At 53.3% G+C, this 18,683-nt stretch overlaps 1 protein-coding gene across 2 annotated transcripts; it reads right to left on the bottom strand.

Moving 5' to 3' along the window:
* Window positions 1-5,843: 5,843 nt before the first annotated feature.
* PGLS (6-phosphogluconolactonase) lies at window positions 5,844-13,987 on the bottom strand. 2 transcript variants are annotated; one of them, XM_005588384.4, is made up of 5 exons: window positions 13,679-13,987; window positions 9,252-9,359; window positions 8,168-8,269; window positions 7,710-7,850; window positions 5,844-6,190 (listed from the first exon to the last, which is right to left on the bottom strand). In XM_005588384.4, the coding sequence occupies exons 1-5, from the start codon at window positions 13,964-13,966 to the stop codon at window positions 6,053-6,055; spliced, it is 777 nt and encodes a 258-aa protein (XP_005588441.2). In that variant the 5' UTR covers window positions 13,967-13,987; the 3' UTR covers window positions 5,844-6,052. The 2 variants fall into 2 exon arrangements, with proteins under 2 accessions (XP_005588441.2, XP_045236701.2); XM_045380766.2 differs by lacking the exon at window positions 8,168-8,269.
* Window positions 13,988-18,683: the final 4,696 nt, after the last annotated feature.

Here is an 18,683-nt window from a genome sequence, read left to right as displayed (position 1 = left end):
CATCTAGTTCCTGGTGCCACACACACCCCCGCCACTGTGCCTACCCTGTGCTGGGTGAGGCTGGACCCCAGAGAGGATACAGCCCTGGCCCAGCTCCTAGGGGGAGACAGAGCTGGACAGGCACTCCCAGACTGTCTCTGGGGTCAGTGCTGGGGCAGGGGGTAGATGCCAAGGTCTTAGAGGATGGGGGGGTCTGGCAGGGGCGAGCAGAGACTTGGGGGGCACTGAAGCTTCATCCTTGATTCCTTCCTCAGGCCCCCAACACTGTCCCTCCTACCAGTCCATCACCTGGACTCCATTTCTTTTTCCTTTTTTTTTTTTTACAGACAGGGTCTTGCTCTGTCGCTCAGGCTGGAGTGCAGTGGCACGATCATGGCTCCCTGCAGCCTGGAACTCCTGTGCTCAAGCGACCCTCTCGCCTCAGCCTCCAGAGTAGCTGGGCCCACAGGCACACGCCACCACCATGCCTGGTTAATTTTTGTATTTTTTGTAGACACGGGGTCTTCCTATGCTGCCCAGGCAGGTCTCAAACTTCTGGACTCAAGTGATCCACCTGCCTCGGCCTCCCAAAATGTTAGGATTACAGGCGTGAGTCACTACACCTGGCACAGTTCACTTAAGTGTCTCTTAAAGGTGTCTTTTTTTTTTTTTTTTTTTTTTTTTTTGAGATGGCGTCTAGAACCGTTGCCCGGACTCAAGTGCAATGGTGCGATCTTGACTCACTGCAACCTCCACCTCCTGAGTTCAAGCAATTCTCCTGACTCAGCCTCCCGAGTAGCTAGGATTACGGGCGCCCGCCACCACACCCAGCTAGTTTTTTGTATTTTCAGTAGAGACAGGGTTTCATTATGCTGGCCAGGCTGGTCTCGAACTCCTGACCTCGTAATCCGCCCACTTTGACCTCCTAAAGTGTTCTTTTTTTGAGACAGAGTCTTGCTCTGTCGCCCAGGCTGGAGTGCAGTGGCGCAATCTTGGCTCACTGCAAGCTCCGCCTCCCAGGTTCACGCCATTCTCCTGCCTCAGCCTCCCGAGTAGCTGGGACTACAGGTGCGCCCGCCACCTCACCTGGCTAATTTTTTTTTGTGTGTGTGTATTTTTAGTAGAGATGGGGTTTCACGGTGTTAGCCAGGATGGTCTCGATCTCCTGATCTCGTGATCCACCCTTCTCGGCCTCTCAAAGTGCTGGGATTATAGGCTTGAGCCACCATGCCTGGCCTTTTTTTGTTTTTTTGTTTTTTTTTTTTTTTTTTTTTTGAGACGGAGTCTCGCTCTGTCGCCCAGGCTGGAGTGCAGTGGCGCGATCTCGGCTCACTGCAAGCTCCGCCTCCCGGGTTCACGCCATTCTCCTGCCTCAGCCTCCCGAGTAGCTGGGACTACAGGCGCCCACAACTGCGCCCGGCTAATTTTTTGTATTTTTTTTTAGTAGAGACGGGGTTTCACCGTGGTCTCGATCTCCTGACCTTGTGATCCGCCCGCCTCGGCCTCCCAAAGTGCTGGGATTACAGGCGTGAGCCACCGCGCCCGGCTTGTTTTTTTTTAAGACGGTGTCTCACTCTGTTGCCCAGGCTGGAGTGCAGTGGCATGATCTTGGCTTACTGCCACCTCCGCCTCCTGGGTTCAAGTGATTTCTGGCGAATTTTGTTTTGTTTTGTTTTGTAGAGATGAGGTTTCGCCACGTTGGCCAGGCTGGTCTCAAACTCCTGACCTCAGGTGATCCTCTCGCCTCAGCCTCCCAAAGTGCTGGGATTACAGGTGTGAGCCACCTCATCCAGCGGTGTCCCTTTTCTCGGGCCCAGATCCCATCTCCAGCACCCCTAAATCCTCAGTGCTGACCTCCCAAAGCTGTCCCAGTGCCCTCTGGGAAAGCACCACTGAGGCCCCAGCCTCATCGCTCTAAGAGCCCTCTGGCTCTGCTCAGCCCCCTGTAGCTCCTGAAGCCCCCACGTTCCTCTGACCCCCACGGTCTTGTCCAGTGCCTGAACTCTTGCTCCTGCCTCCTGCACGTGGTCGTCCAAGCTTCACCCCTCAGGTGAAGAGACCAGATACCAGCCCCTTGGAGAGCCGTCCCAGTGCCCCTGGACTGGTTGGGCACGACCTTTATGTCCCAGCATTTGACCTGGTTTGGTTAGTTGGGTGTCTCCACCCCTTCACCTGTTTTGTGCCTGGCACAGAGCAGCCCTCGATGTTTGCTGAATGAATGCATGAATAAATGCGTGCATGAATGAATGAATGAATGAATGGAGGGAGGGCATGCAGTCTACACTCCAAGCTGAAATGTGATCAAATGGAGCCATCACAGGTTTTCTGATGAGGGGAGTGTCAAGCACTGAGCTGTGGATCCAGCGTGGGCTGGGGAGTGGGGTAGGTCCCTGAAGACCTCTCAAGGACACTGAACACTTCCCAGCAGCCAGGGGCTCCAGGCTGGAGGAAGGAAAGCCCAGAGTGTGGCCCCTCAGATGGCAAGATCCCCAGGGAGCCCCTGAGGCAGGCGGGCAGCTCATCAATGAATAGCAATGTCCATTGCTCCTATTGGCTTCAGTAGTAGAATCCCTGATCATAACGGAGCCCATGGCTATCCAGTGGAGACTCATCTTCCAGACTTCCTTGCTGCTGTGTGGGGCTGTGCAACCCAGGCTGGCCAAAAAGGAGTGAGCAGAAGTGTCTTGGGTGACTCCTGGGAAGCTTCTTCATGCTAGGGCTGGAATGTGGACACAATGGCTAGAGCACAAGCAGCCGCCTTGGGCCATGAGGCAGAATCCAGCTGATGACAGGGCAAAGTAATGATGTAGAAGGAGCTAGGGTTCCTGAAGAATGTGTGGCATTGCTTTAGCAGCCCTGAACAGTGTCTCTCCAGAGAAAGAGCTAAACCTCCATTTTGCTTAAGCCTCTAGTAATATCTGAATGTAATCTTCACTAACACCCCAGGATTCATTTCTTCTTTTTAAAAAAATTTATGTTGGCTGGGCACGGTGGCTCAAGCCTGTAATCCTAGCACTTTGGGAGGCTGAGAAGGGCGGATCACGAGGTCAGGAGATCGCGATCATCCTGGCTAACACGGTGAAACCCCGTCTCTACTAAAAAAATACAAAAAAACTAGCCGGGCGAGGTGGCGGGAGCCTGTAGTCCCAGCTACTTGGGAGGCTGAGGCAGGAGAATGGCATGAACCCAGGAGGCGGAGGTTGCAGTGAGCTGAGATCACACCACTGCACTCCAGCCTGGATGATACAGCAAGACCATGTCCCCCCCAAAAAGAAAGCGAGGGTCCAAGCCATGCAAAAAGCTGCAGGAAAGGAGCTATCAGGCAGCGGGCTCAGCACAGGCAAAGGCCCTGGGGTGGGAATGTGCTCAGCGAGCTCCAGGAACAGCAGGAAGTGGGTGCGCTGCAGGGAGACTGAGTGAGGGGCTGATGTTGCTGGGGAGAGGGGGAGGTGAAAGGGGCCACGTGGAGCCTTGTGGGATGGGTGGATTTCACTCTCAAGGCAAAATGGAGCAGGAAGAGTTGTCACTCTTGGGAAGAGTAGGAGATGGTGACAGCTCCAGGCAGAACCGTCCATGTGGGGTCCCTGCGCTGGTTGTTCAATTTCCCTTCGCTTCTCAGCCCTGTGTCCGCAGCTCTGGGGGCCACAGCCACCTGCCCTCACCCAGGCCCACAGCTGAGCTTACATTCAGCTCTCTTTGCTGTTTACCAACCTCCTTCCGGTCAGGCCCCGTCCCACTTCCTCACTCTCACATCTGAGTGGCCCGCCGGGACAAGATGTTGAAGGAAACTTCACTTTCTGTGGTTTTGGCTCCACTCTCACCCTGCACAGCCGCCTCTGCGTAGGTTTCAATTCCCACCTCCTGCTCAGCTGGGTGCCTCCTCTGGATCCCCCAGCAGAAGCCTGTGCATGGCTGGGCAGCCCCCATGCACCCACCAGCCTCCCACACTGTCATCCCTGGGGCCCGGAGAAAGCTGAAGCGTGGGCCATGAGCAGATGCACTCTGGGAAAATGTGCAGGAGCCCAGCACAGGGACACTAGACTTTCTGGTGCTTTCAAGGCTCTAAGCAGGTCTACAGCGCGGCTGAATCCAGTGCGTGGCCCTGTCAGTGCAGTTGGAGCTCAGCAGAGGGTTGACTTATGTCCCCCAAAGGACATATCTACATCCTGACCCAGGAAACTCAGCATGTGACCTTATTCGGAACGCTTATTCCAAATAGGCATTTATTTGGAACTTATTTGGAATACTCATTTGGTATCTTGAGCAATCCTAAATCCAATGAGAGGTGTCCTTTTCAGAAAAGAGGGCTGGGCACAATGGCTTATGCCTGTAATCCCAACACTTTGGCAGGCTGAGGCTGGAGGATCGCTTGATCTCAGGGATTCACGACCAACCTGGGCAGCGTACCAAGACCCTGTCTCTACAAAAAATGTGTACAAGTAGCCAGGCGTGGTGGTGCGCATCTGTAGCGCCAGCTCCTTGGGAGGCTGAGGTGAGAGGATCGCTTTAGCCCAGGAGACGGAGGCTGCAGTGAGCTGTGATTGCACTACTGCACTCCAGCCTGGGTGACACACAGAGAGAAAAATAAATAAATAGGAGGAGAGAACACGCAAGAGAAAGAAGTCCCAGTAAAGACAAGAGACTGGAGTGACACGGCCACAAGCTAAGGAATGCCAAGGACAGGAGGGGCCTGGGATGGGCTCTGCCTCAGAGCCTCCAGAGGGAACCAGCCCTGCCACCACCTTGACCTTGGATTTCTTTTTTTTTTTTTTTTGAGACGGAGTCTCGCTCTGTCGCCAAGGCTGGAGTGCAGTGACCGGATCTCAGCTCACTGCAAGCTCCGCCTCCCGGGTTCACGCCATTCTCCTGCCTCAGCCTCCCGAGTAGCTGGGACTACAGGCGCCCGCCACCTCGCCCGGCTAGTTTTTTGTATTTTTTAGTGGAGACGGGGTTTCACCATGTTAGCCCATGTTGGGATAGTCTCGATCTCCTGACCTCGTGATCCGCCCGTCTCAGCCTCCCAAAGTGCTGGGATTACAGGCTTGAGCCACCGCGCCCGGCTGACCTTGGATTTCTGATCTCTACAGCTAAGAGAGAATAAGACAGAATACATTTGTGTGTGTGTGTGTGTGTGTGTTTTTTTTTTTAAGACGGAGTTTCACTCTTGTTGCCCAGGCTGGAGTGCAATGGCGCAGTCTTGGCTCACAGCAATCTCCACCTCCTGGGTTCAAGCAATTCTCCTGTCTCAGCTACCCAAGTAGCTGGGATTACAGGTGCATGCCACCACACCCAGCTAATTTTTGTATTTCCAGTAGAGATGGGGTTTTGCCATATTGATCAGGCTGGTCTCAAACTCCTGACCTCAGGTGATCCGCCCGCCTCGGCCTCCCAAAGTGCTGGGTGGAGTGAACCACCATGCCCAGCATTTTTTTTTTTGAGACGGAGTCTCGCTGTGTCACCCAGGGTGGAGTGCAGTGGCACGATCTCAGCTCACTGCAACCTCTACCTCCCCAGTTCAAGCGATTGTTGTGCCTCAGCCTCCCAAGTAGCTGGGACTACAGGTGCGCACCACCACACCCAGGTAATTTTTATATTTTTAGTAGAGACGAGATTTCACCATGTTGGCCAGGCTAGTCTCAAACTCCTGACCTCAAGTGATCTGCCCACCTCATTCTCCCAAAATGCTGGGATGACAGGTGTGAGCCACCTCGCCCAGCCTATTGTCTTAGGAAATTCATCCATGGCGTCTATGCCCCAGGGGAGCAGGCTCCATCCTCCTCCCCACGGATGAGGGCTGTGGATCAGAACCTGGGCCAGGGTGCCCTCAAGCCTGCTGCCATCAAAGACCACGAGACAGTGCAGACTTCCAGCAACGTTCCTTTTAATATCCGGATGCCCAGAGCCACAGCCTGTGTGTTGAGCCCCGGGCAGGGCTGGTGGCTGGACACTGTTGGCTTCCAGCAGCAGCACCACCACCAGCTTTTTGAAAGAAGAACCGAGAGCGTGGCGGCCAGCAGGGGCCCAGCCCCTGGGGCCGTATGCCTGGTTCCAATTGCAGCGTCCCTCTGGCCAGCTACAAAGTGGAATGCTTCTCGAAGGGTATGGTCAGGAGTCGGGCGGCTGCCTCGTCCAAGAACCAGCACAGTTTCCCGGTGTGGGGCTGGACCAGGGCGGCAGGCACTGGGTTTTCCTCCTGGTCCTCCAAAATGCGCTGCAGAAGAGGACAGAAGAGTAAAGCCCTGCCTGCGCCCCAGGCGCCGCCCCTCAGCACTCTCCTGGCTCCCTTGCCAAGGATAAGTAAGACTCTTGTATCCTCAAAATGTGACGATGCCCAGCTCAGCTGTCCTAGTGCCAAACAGCAGGGACAGAGTCCCTTCCTTTCTATCCACTATAACTATTTTAATTAATTAATTTATTTTTTTGAGATGGAGTCTCGCTCTGTCGCCCAGGCTGGAGTGCAGTGATGCGATCTTGACTTACTGCAACCTCCGCCTCCCAGGTTCAAGTGATTCTTCTGCCTCAGCCTCCCGAGTAGCTGGGATTACAGGCAAGTGCCACCACGCCCAGCTAACTTTTTTTTTTTTTTTTTGAGACAAAGTCTCAATCTTGTTCCCCAGGCTGGAGTGCAATGGCACGATCTCGGCTCACTGCCACCTCTGCCTCCTGAGTTCAAGCGATTCTCCTGCCTCGACCCCCCCCCGAGTTGCTGGGATTATAGGTGCCTGCCACCACACCCGGCTAATTTTTGTATTTTTAATAGAGACGGTTTCACCATGTTGGCCAGGCTGGTCTAGAACTCCTGACCTCAGGTGATCCACCTGACTAGGCTTCCCAAAGTGCTGGGATTACAGATGTGAGCCCCCATGCCTGGCTGTGCCTTTTTATTCATAATACCATGTGACTTTCTTTTCTCTTGATTAGCCTTGTCAGGAGCTTGTCTATCTTTTAGATCTACTTACCATTAAAGTTTAAAATATATTAACTAACTAATTAATTTCTGATTTTAATTTCACTTAGTCCTGCCACTGACTTTTGTAGATTTATATTATTGTCCTTTTTCTAGTTTTTCTTTTTTCTTTTTTTTTTTTTGAGATGGAGTCTCACTCTGTCGCCCAGGCTGGAGTGCAGTAGTGTGATCTCAGCTCACTGCAACCTCCGCCTCCCAGGTTCAAGTGATTCTCCTGCCTCAGCTTCCTGAGTAGCTGGGATTACAGGCGCCCACCACTATGCCCAACTAATTTTTGTTTTTTTAGCAGAGATGGGGTTTCACCAGGTTGGCCAGGCTGATCTGGAACTCCTGACCTCAGGTGATCCACCCGCCTTGGCCTCCCAAATGCTGGGCTTATAGGTATGAGCCACCGTGCCCAACCTATTATTGTCCTTTTTCTAATTCTATAGGAAAGCACTTTATTTATTTATTTCAATGGTTTGCTACTTAATAATTTTTTAAAAATGCATTTGAATGCTATTAATTTACCTCTGAGTGCAGCTTTAGCCTCATCTCATCAAGTTCATTTCATAGCGGTTAATACCTAACTAGCCTTTAATTGTAATTTCCTTTTTTATTTTTTCCTTTTTTTCTAATTGCAATTTCAAGTTCCCTTTCAACCCAAGAATGACTGAGTTTTCTTCAGATCTGATGCTTCAGCACAATAATGTCTGGGGCCATTACCTGTTCCTGGGGCCCACATGCCCATGAACTTCCCAGGACTAGAACCCTCTGCTGTTACCTTCAGAATAGCCGCCTTGCCTTCTCCGGTTGCCACAAAGATGACAGTTCGTGCTGCATTCAGGACAGGTAGCGTGAGGGTCACACGCTGTGGCGGTGGCTTCGGGGAGTCACTGATGGGAGCCACAATCTTCTCCCGCTCCTTGGGGAGGAAGCCCAGGGATGGAGGCAGAAGGACAATGTCACTTCAGCTTTTTAGACACTTACATACACCAGGCCTGGTCCAGCCACCATTCCATCCCATCCTAACAATCCCATGGTGGGTAGTTTAAGGTCCTTGTTTTAAGGGGCTGAACTGAGACCTGGAAAGGTTGAGCCCAGCAGGCAGGTACGCTGGTGGAGGCTGACTTGAACCCCGGCTCTAGACACCCCACCCTGCAGGTGGCCCTCCCTCTGGAAGTCCCAGATGTTAGGGACTGGGCTCAGGACTAGGGCGGAACCCCGCATTGAAGTGCTCACCTGCAGGAGGGGGTGGTCTGGGAAGAGTGAGCAGGTGTGGCCATCAGGGCCCACCCCCAGGATTAGCAGGTCGAAAACTGGGATGGAGTCCCCTTGGAATGCCTGGGTATGGGGAGAAGACAGTCTTGAGAGGTTGTAGGCGGCAGGGGCGGGGGAGACTCAGAGGACACAGAGACCATTGTCAGATAAAAAAATACAAGTAGCTGTGGCTCAGTGTGGTGTGGCTCACGCCTGAAATCTCAGCAATTTGGGAGGCCTAAGTGGGCAGATCACGAGGTCAGAAGTCCAAGACCAGCTTGGCCAACATAGTGAAACCCTGTCTCTACTAAAAATATAAAAATTAGCCGGGCATGGTGGCAGGCGCCTGTAGTCCCAGATACTTGGGAGGCTGAGGCAGGAGAATTAATTGAGCTCCGGAGGCAGAGGTTGCAGTGAGCTGAAATTGCATCACTGCACTCCAGCCCAGGTGAGAGAGTGAGACTCCGTCTCAAAAAAAAAAAAAAAAAAGGCCAGGCACGGTGGCTCACGCCTGTAATCCCAGCACTTTGGGAGGCCGAGACGGGTGGATCATGAGGTCAGGAGATCGAGACCATCCTGGCTAATATGGTGAAACCCCGTCTCTACTGAAAAATATAAAAAATTAGCCAGCTGCGGTGGCGGGCGCCTGTAGTCCCAGCTACTCAGGAGGCTGAGGCAGAAGAATAGCATGAACCCGGGAGGTGAAGCTTGCAGTGAGCCAAGATTGCGCCACTGCACTCCAGCCTGGGCAACAAAGCGATACTCCGTCTCAATACAAGTAGCTGTAACACAGGAAACCGTGCTCAACCTAGCCTGTGATCAAAGCCACACCCATCATATTTCACCAAGATGTGAGGACCCAGGCCTGTTACCTGGGCAACAGAGGCTGGGTGGCCTTCAGGCTTCCCAGGGCAGGGCTGTGGCCTTGAAGAGGGGATTCCTCAAAGGGATCTGCCAGTTATCCCTGGGGCAGTTCCTGCTGGTGACAATCAGAAGGCCGCTCTGTTGCCTGGGGTGTGGCCACTTCGTGGATGTGACTCCCTTGCAGCCGCTCCTTGGGGCTCACCTGTCTCAGCTTCTTGGCGTAGTCCTCAGCCGCCTCCTCCACAGGCAGCTCGGGGTTAATGGTGATCACCTGGCTTTCTGGGATCGGCAATCTGGAGAGAAGATGCGTCTGCAGCCAACAGAGGGACAGTGTCACCAACAGTAACGTGACCACCTGGATCCTCCAGGGAGGCTATGACATTACTGTCATAACACTCATTTACAGATGGGGAGACTGAGGCATGGGGAGGCTGGCGCATTTGTGCAAGGTCCTTCGGTTGGTGAGTGACACTTTGGTTGGTGAGTCACCTCTGGAATGCTGGAAGCCAGGATCCTAAGCCCTGGGTGATGCCGCCTCTCAGGGCACAGGAGGTTCAAGGGCAAGAGGGAGCCCTGCTGCTCTTGGGCGGCTGGACAGGAGGGCGGCTCTCCTGGGTGAATCGAGATCATGGTGGTTCCTGCTGGGGCCAGCATTCCAACAGGAGTCTTTCAATTCCGTTGTATTTGAGGGGTTTCCTGGCCACAGCCTGCACGTGTCTAGCCAGCCCATTGTCCTGTTTCAAAGCCTCCAGGGTCCCACGGCCCTTGGGATAAAACTCAGCCCCTCACAGCCCTCCTTGGAGAAGCGTGACCTTCTTCATCCCCACCCTCCCTCCTGACGCTGCCTGGGAAACTCCTATACATCCCTCAGGCCACCTCCTCCGACAGCCACCCCCGCCTGCACCTGCCCCACTATAGGGAGTGGGGGCCAGGTTTGCCCAGGCCCAGCACTTGTGGCCAACGCACAGTAGATGCCCTGGCCTGTGAATGGTGGAGGAGTTGGCAGCAGATTTAACTCAAAAGCACTTGGAGTCAGGCCTCCTGCAAGGAGAAAGCTGCAGCCCTATCCCGCTGAGATGCGCCTGGGGGGTCCTGATCTGCTCTGAGACAGCTTCCATGTCTCAGTGCCTCACTGTTGTGCAGTCTAGCTCAGTGAGCTGAGGCAATGCTAAGGTGAGCCACAAAGTAAACGCAGGGGCTGACTGCCTTGAATGCTGAGGAGTATGAGCTCCACATTGAAGGCACTGGGGAGCCAAGGAGGGTGTGTGAGCTGGGGAGGGACACAATCATATCCATAGTTGGAAAGACCGCTCTGCTTTGTCCAAGTTCCCTGTGTTAGTCTATGCAGGCTGCTATCACAAAACACCATAAACTTGAGGCTTATAAACATCAGAATATGGCCAGGCATGGTGGCTCACGGCTGTAATCCCAGCACTTTGGGAGGCTGAGGTGGGACAATCGGTTGAGCCCAGGAGTTTGAGACCAGCCTGGGCAGCACAGTGAGACTTCATATTTACTTTAAAAATTAGCAGCCTCACACGGTGGCTCATGCCTGTAATCCCAGCATTTTGGGAGGCCGAGGCGGGCGGATCACCTGAGGTCAGGAGTTCGAGACCAGCCTGACTAACATGGAGAAACCCTAAATACAAAAAACCTTAAATACAAAATCTACTAAAAATACAAAATTAGCTGGGCGTGGTGGTGAATGCCTGCAATCAATCCCAGCTACGTGGGAGGCTGAAGCAGGAGAATCACTTGAACCCGGGAGGCAGAGGTTGCCGTGAGCTGAGATTGCGCCATTGCACTCCAGCCTGGGCAACAAGGGCGAAACTCCGACCCAAAAAACAAAAAAAAACAAAAAAACCATAGCTGGGCCTAGTGGTGTACACCTGTGGTCCCAGCTAATGAGGAGGCTGAGGCAGGAGGATTGATAGAGCCCAGGAGTTGAAAGCTGCAGTAAGCCATGATCGTGCCTCTGCACTCTAGCCTGGGTAACACAGCAAGATCCTATCCCGAAAAAAGAAAGAAAAGGAAAGGAAAAGAAAAGAAAGTATAGGAAGAAAGGAAAGAGGGGGGATGGAGGGAAGGAAGGGAGGGAGGGAGGGAGGGAAAGGAAACAGGGTCTTTCCAGATGTAATTAGTTAAGAACAAGTCATAGTGGATTAGTGTAGGTCCTAAGTCCAATGACTGGCATCCTTATATAAGACGAGAAGACACACAGAATCCGAGAAGGCCGTGTGCAGACAGAGGCAGGAACTGGAATGATGTGACCCCAAGACAAGGAACGCCCAGAGCCCCCAGAAGATGGAGGAGAAAATGAAGGATCCTCCCAAAGAGCTTTCAGATGGGGCATGACCCCATCAACACCTTGATTTCAGACTTCTGGCCTCTAGAACGGTGAGAGAATAAATTCCTGTGGTTTTAAGCCGCTCAGTTTGTGGTCATTTGTTATGTAGCCCTAGGGAACCAATACAATTCCCCTCACAGAGAACTGGCAGAAGGAGCAAGTCCTGGCTCCAGATTTTTTCCCATCACACGGCCTTGGCCTTGGCTGAGCCCTCATGCCGCAGCTTGACCACGGCCAGCTCCTGCACGTGCTCCAGCTCTCAGCTCAAATGGCACCTTCTCAGGACCTCCCACCCCATAGCCCTTGACGAATGCTCACTCCCTATTCGCTAGCACTCTGCAGCATTTCACAATTATTTATTTATTTATTTAGAGACACAGTCTCGACTGTCACCCAGGCTGGAGTGCAGTGGCACGATCTCAGCTCACTGCTCCTACATTCAAGCGATTCTCCTGCCTCAGCCTCCCCCGTAGCTGGGATTACAGGCGCGCGCCACCACACCCAGCTAACTTTTGTATTTTTAGTAGAGATGGGGTCTCACCATGTTGGCTAGGCTGGTCTCCAACACCTGACCTCAGGAGATCCGCCCTCCTCGGCCTCCCAAAGTGCTGGGATTACAGGCACGAGCCACCACACCTGGCCAAAAACCCGCTTTTTTTTCCTTTAAGACAAAGTCTCGCTCTGTTGCCCAGGTTGGAGTGTAATGGCATGATCTCCACTCACTGCAATCTCCACCTCCCGGATTCTCCTGCCTCAGTCTCCCGAGCAGCTGGGATTACAGGCACGCACCACCACGCCTGGCTAATTTTTGTATTTTTAGTAGAGCCAGGTTTCACCATATTGGTCACGTTGGTCTCAAACTCCTGACCTCGTGATCTGCCTGCCTCAGCCTCCCAAAGTGCTGGGATTACAAGCATGAGCCACCGCGCCCAGCCAATTTTTGTATTTTTTTTTTTTTTAGTAGAGACGGGGTTTTGCCACGTTGGCCAGGCTGGTCTCCAAATCCTGACCTCAGGTGATCCACCCACCTCAGCCTCCCAAAGTGCTGGGATTACAGGTGTGAGCCACCGTGCCCGGGCAAAACCCGCTTTTTAATGATGCTCTTGGAAAACACACACAGGAAGGCGGAAGTTAAATGTGTCCCCAACTACGAAGTCAGATGAGGCAGGATCACACCCTGGCTGCCCCTCTGGTCACTAGATGCCTTGGGCAGGTAAGCTGTCCTCTTCTGGCCTCAGTTTCTCCATCTGTAAAATGGGTGTAACATCTCATAGGCTGTGGTACGGATTCATGAATTGATGCATATAAAGCATTCAGTAAGCCTTTTCTCTTAATAAAAAACCCACAAAGCCATCATCAGCTCAAGATTCTATGCAAAGAGAAGACGACACACCCAGCATGGGGTGTCCCTTGACTCTGCCAGGCTCAGGTGACTTGAGGTTCCTGGTCTTTGAGCCCGCCCCTCCCACTCTTCCCTTGGCCAGACCAAGGCTCCTCCAAGCCTCAGTTTCCCTGTCTATAAAAAGAGCGCGTTCCTCTGATTCTATAGAATCCTTAGGCTCAATTCCAAAGATAAAGAGCCTGGAAGCAGAGCCATCAGAGCGGCAAAGCTGCCCAGGGATCCTCGAGAACTCGCCGGGGTTAGAGATCATGACCCTGAGACTCAGGCTCTACACCCGATTCCTCGTGCCCCTGTCCGCTACGGGGCTGAGTTATGGGCATCGTATTGACATGGGCCACTCGGATTCCCTTCCAGGCCCTTGCCCGTGCCGTTCCTTCTGCCTGGCCACCGGATGAAGCATGAAGACGGACTACAAGTAGACCATTCCTGCCCAGATAAATGCAGAGGGCGCAGTGAGATCCTGCGGGACCCACTGTAGGCGGGGTTCAGGCGAGGGCGAGCCCAGTCGGCAAGACCCCCAGCGGCCCCCGTAGCCGAGGTGCAGGCATTGGGCGTGGCCCTCTCGGCATGACCCCCCAGGAGCCCCGTAGCCGAAGTGCAAGCGGTGGGCGCGGCCTTCTTGGCATGACCCCCAGCGGCCCACATAGTCGAGGTGCAGGCAGTGGGCACGGCCCTTTTGGCATGATACCCAGTGACCCCGTAGCCGAGGTGCAGGCAGTGGGCTCGGCCCTCTCGGCGTGACTCCCAACGGCCCCCGTAACCGAGGGCAGGCAGTGGGCGCGGCCCTCTCGGCATGGCCCCCGGCGGCCTCCGTAGCTGGGGTGTAGGCGGTAGCTGTGGCCCTCTCGGCGTGACCCCCGGCGGCCCCCGTAGCTCTCACCCGGTAGAGGCCGTACGTGCTCTCGGCGTGATCGAAGGGCACGAGGCGCTCGTCGCAGAAGCCCAGCGTCCAGCGCGCTAGGCTGACTGGCCCGGCCGGGGCGACGGCGGCGGGCAACTCGCGGGCTAGCATCGAGACGAGGCTCCCGCCCGACAGGCCGAGCGCGAAACGGGCGCGGGACCCCGCCAGGCAGCATGCTGCGCGCTGGGCCACCAGCTGCGCTAGCGACGCACCCAGCTCCTGGGGGCTCGAGAACACCGAGATGAGGCCCGGGGCCGGCGCGGCCATGGCGAGGGCGGCGGCGGGGAGGCGGAAGCGCTCCCGACGGCCGCTAGTACGCCTGCGCAAGGGCCGGCCCTGCTACTCGGCTTCGAGTACTTTGGACGATTGCCTTTGGTACATGCGCAATGAGGCAAGTGAAGCACCGCGAGTGTCGGGTGGTCGGTCCGGCCCTACCCATTGAATCTTTCTCTGCTGTGGCTGAGTCGAAGTGAGTTCGGGAAGCCAGTGCGCGAATGCTCAATCTTGCGGTATCAGGGAGTGCTAGAGAGGGGAGCTCAAGAAGAGGATGTCCTTTCGAGGTGGCAGGGATTTTCTGGAGGAGGGCGTATTTTGACGAGTTTTAAAATTCCTGCACCTTTAAACATATTTATCTTGTTGCTAGTTGTTGTCCGCCCCCGTTAATTAAAATATAAGCCCCATAAACTTACGGATATTGTTTTTTTCACTTAATGCCTCGTAAGCTTCCTGAACTATGCTTGGCACAAAGTAGGGTATGAGGCCGAGCGCAGTGGCTCATGCTTGTAATCCCAGCCCTTTGGGAGGCCGAAGTGGGCGGATCACCCGAGGTCGGGAGTTCCAGACCAGCCTGGCCAACATGGTGAAATCCCGTCTCTACTAAAAATTTAAGAAATTAGCCGGGCGTAGTGGCGCGTGCCTGTAATCCCAGCTACTCGGGAGGCTGAGGCAGGAGAATCGCTTGAACCCGGGAGGCGGAGGTTGCAGTGAGCCGAGATCATGCCACTGCACTCCAGCTTGGGCGACAGAGCAAGACTCCATCTCAGAAAAAAGTACGGGATGAAAATATGCTTGTTGAATTTTTTTGTTTGTTTGTTTTAACTTTTTCCGGGGGTACGGGCTCCATATATATATGGTCTAGGCTGGTCTTGAACTCCTGGGTTCAAGCGATCTTCCCACCTCGGCCTCCCAAAGTAGTAGCATTCAGGCAAGAGCTACCGCGCCTGGCCATGCCTATTGAAGTTCTTAGAGCTAACGCTCCTAGTGTGCTGTTGTGTACCTCTGAGTGCCCAGAAAGGCCTCCAATCGAGTTCTTGCCTGGACAGAGGGCTGAAAGGGGAAGAAGGCCTGGTGGACCTGGGGAGGCAGGGCCACTTCTGAGAGTGGGACATTTCAGTGAGGTGTGTAAGCACAGTTCAGCTCACACAGGTAGTGGATTTTAAAATCAGTAGCAAATTAAGAAAACGATTCCATTTACCATAGCATCATAAAGAATAAAGCAGGAATAAATTTAATGAAAGAAGTACAAGACCTTGTTCATTGAGAGCTGTAGCTGGGCTTGGTGGCTCACACCTGTAATCCCAGCACTTTGGGAAGCCAAGGCTGGACCTGGTGGCAGCTGCCTGTGGTCCCAGCTACTTGGGAGGCTGTGGTGGGAGGATCACTTGAGCCCAGGAGGCTAAGGCTGCAGTGAGCTGTGTTCCTGCCACTCCACTCCAGCCTGGGCAATAGAGTGAGACCCTGTCTCAGAACAAGCAAAATAACTAAAACTTTGCTGAAAAAAATACTAAAGATGATCTAAATAAATGGTAAGACTTCCACGTTCATGGATTGGAAAGCATAATATTGTTAAGATGGCAGTACTCCACAAATTGGTCTACAGATGCAATGTAATCCCTTTCAAATTTACTGTGTTTTTGTTGAAATTGACAAATTGATCCTAAAATCCATAATAAATTGCAAATGGCCCCCAAATAGCCAAAACAATTTTGTATAGGAGGACTCATACTTTCTCATTTCAAACTTAATAAAAAGGTACAGTAATCAGAACAGCGTGGTATTGGCATAAGGATAGACATACAAATAAATGATTGGAACTGATGCAGAAATAAAGCCATACATATATGGTCAACTCATCTTTGGCAACTGTGCCAGGACTATTCAAAAAGAAAGGAGGGCTGGGTGTGGTGGCTCACACCTGTAATTCCAGCACTTTGGGAGGCTGAGGTGGGCGGATCACCTGAGGTCGGGAGTTCAAGACCAGTCTGACCAACATGGAGAAACACCGTCTCTACTAAAAATACAAAAAATTAGCCCAGCGTGGCGGCGTGTGCCTGCAATCCCAGCTACTCGGGAGGCTGAGGCAGGAGAATGGCTTGAACCTGGGAGGCGGAGGCTGCAGTGAGTCAGATTGCACCACTGCACTCCAGCCTAGGTGACAGAGACTCCATCTCAAAAAAAAAAAAAAAAAGCACTTGCTCAAGGGTCACCCACTTAGTGCCCTCTCCCAGCAAAAGCTCTGTCCCCTCCTGTCCCGAGATAGAGACAACAAACAGGAGGCCAACATTATGACACGGGGAGGGGGACAGTAGAGGTGAGTCAGTTGAGAGTACAGTAGTCCCCGCTTAGTCAAAGTTTCTTTCTGAGGTTTCCACAGTTCAAACATATTACATGGAAAATTCCAGAAATAAGCAATTCATAAGTTTTAAATTGCGTGCTGTTCTGAGGAGCATAATGAAATCTTGGACTGCCTTGCTCCGTCCCTCTCTGTCGCGCCCAGGGTCATGAATCACCCCTTTGTCCAGAAGATCCATGCTGGAGACACCAATCCCTCCACGCCCACTCATTTGTCACTTAGTAGCCTCCTGGTTATGAGATCCAAAAACCAGTATAAATTGGACACGGTGACTCACACCTGTTATCCCAGCACTTTGGGAGGCCAAGGCAGGAGGATGGCTTGAGCCCAGGAGTTATAGACCACTCTGGGCAATCCAGTGGGACCTCATCTCTGCAGACAAATCAAAAAATTAGCTGGGCGTGATGGTGCACATCTGTAGTCTCAGCCATGCAGGAGGCTGATGGATGATTGATTGAGTGTGGGAGGTCAAGGCTGCAGTGAGCCATGATCATGCCACTGTACTCCGGTCTGGGCAACAGAATAAGACCTTGTCTTAAAAATAAATAAATTAGCCGGGCGCGGTGGCTCAAGCCTGTAATCCCAGCACTTTGGGAGGCCGAGACGGGCGGATCACGAGGTCAGGAGATCGAGACCATCCTGGCAAACACGGTGAAACCCCGTCTCTATTAAAATACAAAAAAAAACTAGCCGGGCGAGGTGGCAGGTGCCTGTAGTCCCAGCTACTTGGGAGGCTGAGGCTGGAGAATGGCGTGAACCCGGGAGGCGGAGCTTGCAGTGAGCTGAGATCCGGCCACTGCACTCCAGCCTGGGTGACAGAGCGCGACTCCGTCTCAAAAAAAAATAAAATAAAATAAAATAAATAAATAAATAAATTAGGCCGGGCGCGGTGGCTGACGCCTGTAATTCCAGCACTTTGGGAGGCCGAGGCGGGCGGATCACGAGGTCAGGAGATCGAGACTCATCTTGGCTAACACGGTGAAACCCTGTCTCTACTAAAAATACAAAAAATTAACCGGGCGCCTCTAGTCCCAGCTACTCGGGAGGCTGAGACAGGAGAATGGCGTGAACCCAGGAGGCGGAGCTTGCAGTGAGCCGAGATAGTGCCACTGCACTCCAGCCTGGGAGACAGCAGGACTCCGTCTCAAAAATAAATAAATTAATTAAATTAAAATTAGAAAGGGAGGAAAGGATGAAGGAAAGAAAGGAAAGGAGGGAGGGAGGAAGGGAAAGAAAAAGAGAAGGAAAGGAAAGAAAGGAAGAAAACAAAAGAAACAAAACCTATTTAGGGCTCAGTATTATGGTCAGTTTCAGGCATCGATTTGGGGTCTTGGAACATATCCCCCAGGGATTGGGAGGAATACTATATAGACTCCTGAGCTTGGAGTCCTGGGTTCGAATCCCAGCTCAGATGGCCACCCCAGCAGGCCTAGCGACTTTCACCCAGAGCTCTCACAGCAGCTGGCCTGTACACGGAAGGACACTCCCAGGGCAGCCACAGGTGCCAGGACACACCGTGATCGGAGCCATCCTGCAACACCTGCAGGAACTCACAGGCAGATTGGCCATCCCTCCCCTGCAACCACACAGGCCAGCGCAGGCCTGTGAGGCCCACACCCTGCAGGGAGGTGCCTCCCCCTCGGCAGGCCAGCGAGGGGGCCAAGCCGAGGGCCCCTGCCCCAAGGTCCGCTTGGTCTTGCAGAGGGGGCCGCATGGTACGAGGTCCCACCTTCTTTTTTTTTTTTTGAGACAGAGTCTCGCTTTGTCACCAGGGATGGAGTGCAGTGGCACCATCTCGGCTCACTGCAACCTCCACCTCCTGGGCTCAAGCAGTTCTCCTGCCTCAGCCTCCGGGGTTGCTGGGATTACAGGTGCGCACCACCACGCCTGGCTATCTTTTGTATTTCCTTCCTTTCTCCCTTTCTCCCACACCACCACGCCTGACTCCTTTTTTTATTTCTTTCCTCCCTCCCTCTTTCCCTCCTTCCCTCTCTCTCTATTTTGAACCAGAGTCTCGCTCTGCCACCCAGGCTAGAGTGCACTGCAACCTCTGCCTCCTGGGTTCCAGCGATTCTCCTGCCTCAGCCTCCCGAGTAGCTGGGATGACAGGTGTGAGCCACCAAGCCCAGCTAATTATTTTTTTTTTTGTATTTTTAGTAGAGACAGGGTTTCACCATGTTGGCTGGTCTTGAACTCCTGGGCTCAAGTGATTCACCCACCTCAGCCTCCCAAAGTGCTGGGATTACAGGCATGAGCCACTATGCCCGGCCGGCCGAGTCCTGCCTTCTGAAACTCAGCAAGAGTTCTGTGCCACGTGGGGACACTCAATGAATGGGCTCCCAGCAGGCACCA

The sequence above is a fragment of the Macaca fascicularis genome, chromosome 19 (assembly GCF_037993035.2).
Source record: "Macaca fascicularis isolate 582-1 chromosome 19, T2T-MFA8v1.1".
Classification (NCBI taxonomy): domain Eukaryota; kingdom Metazoa; phylum Chordata; class Mammalia; order Primates; family Cercopithecidae; genus Macaca; species Macaca fascicularis.
This window is presented reverse-complemented; position numbering and strand designations above follow the sequence as displayed.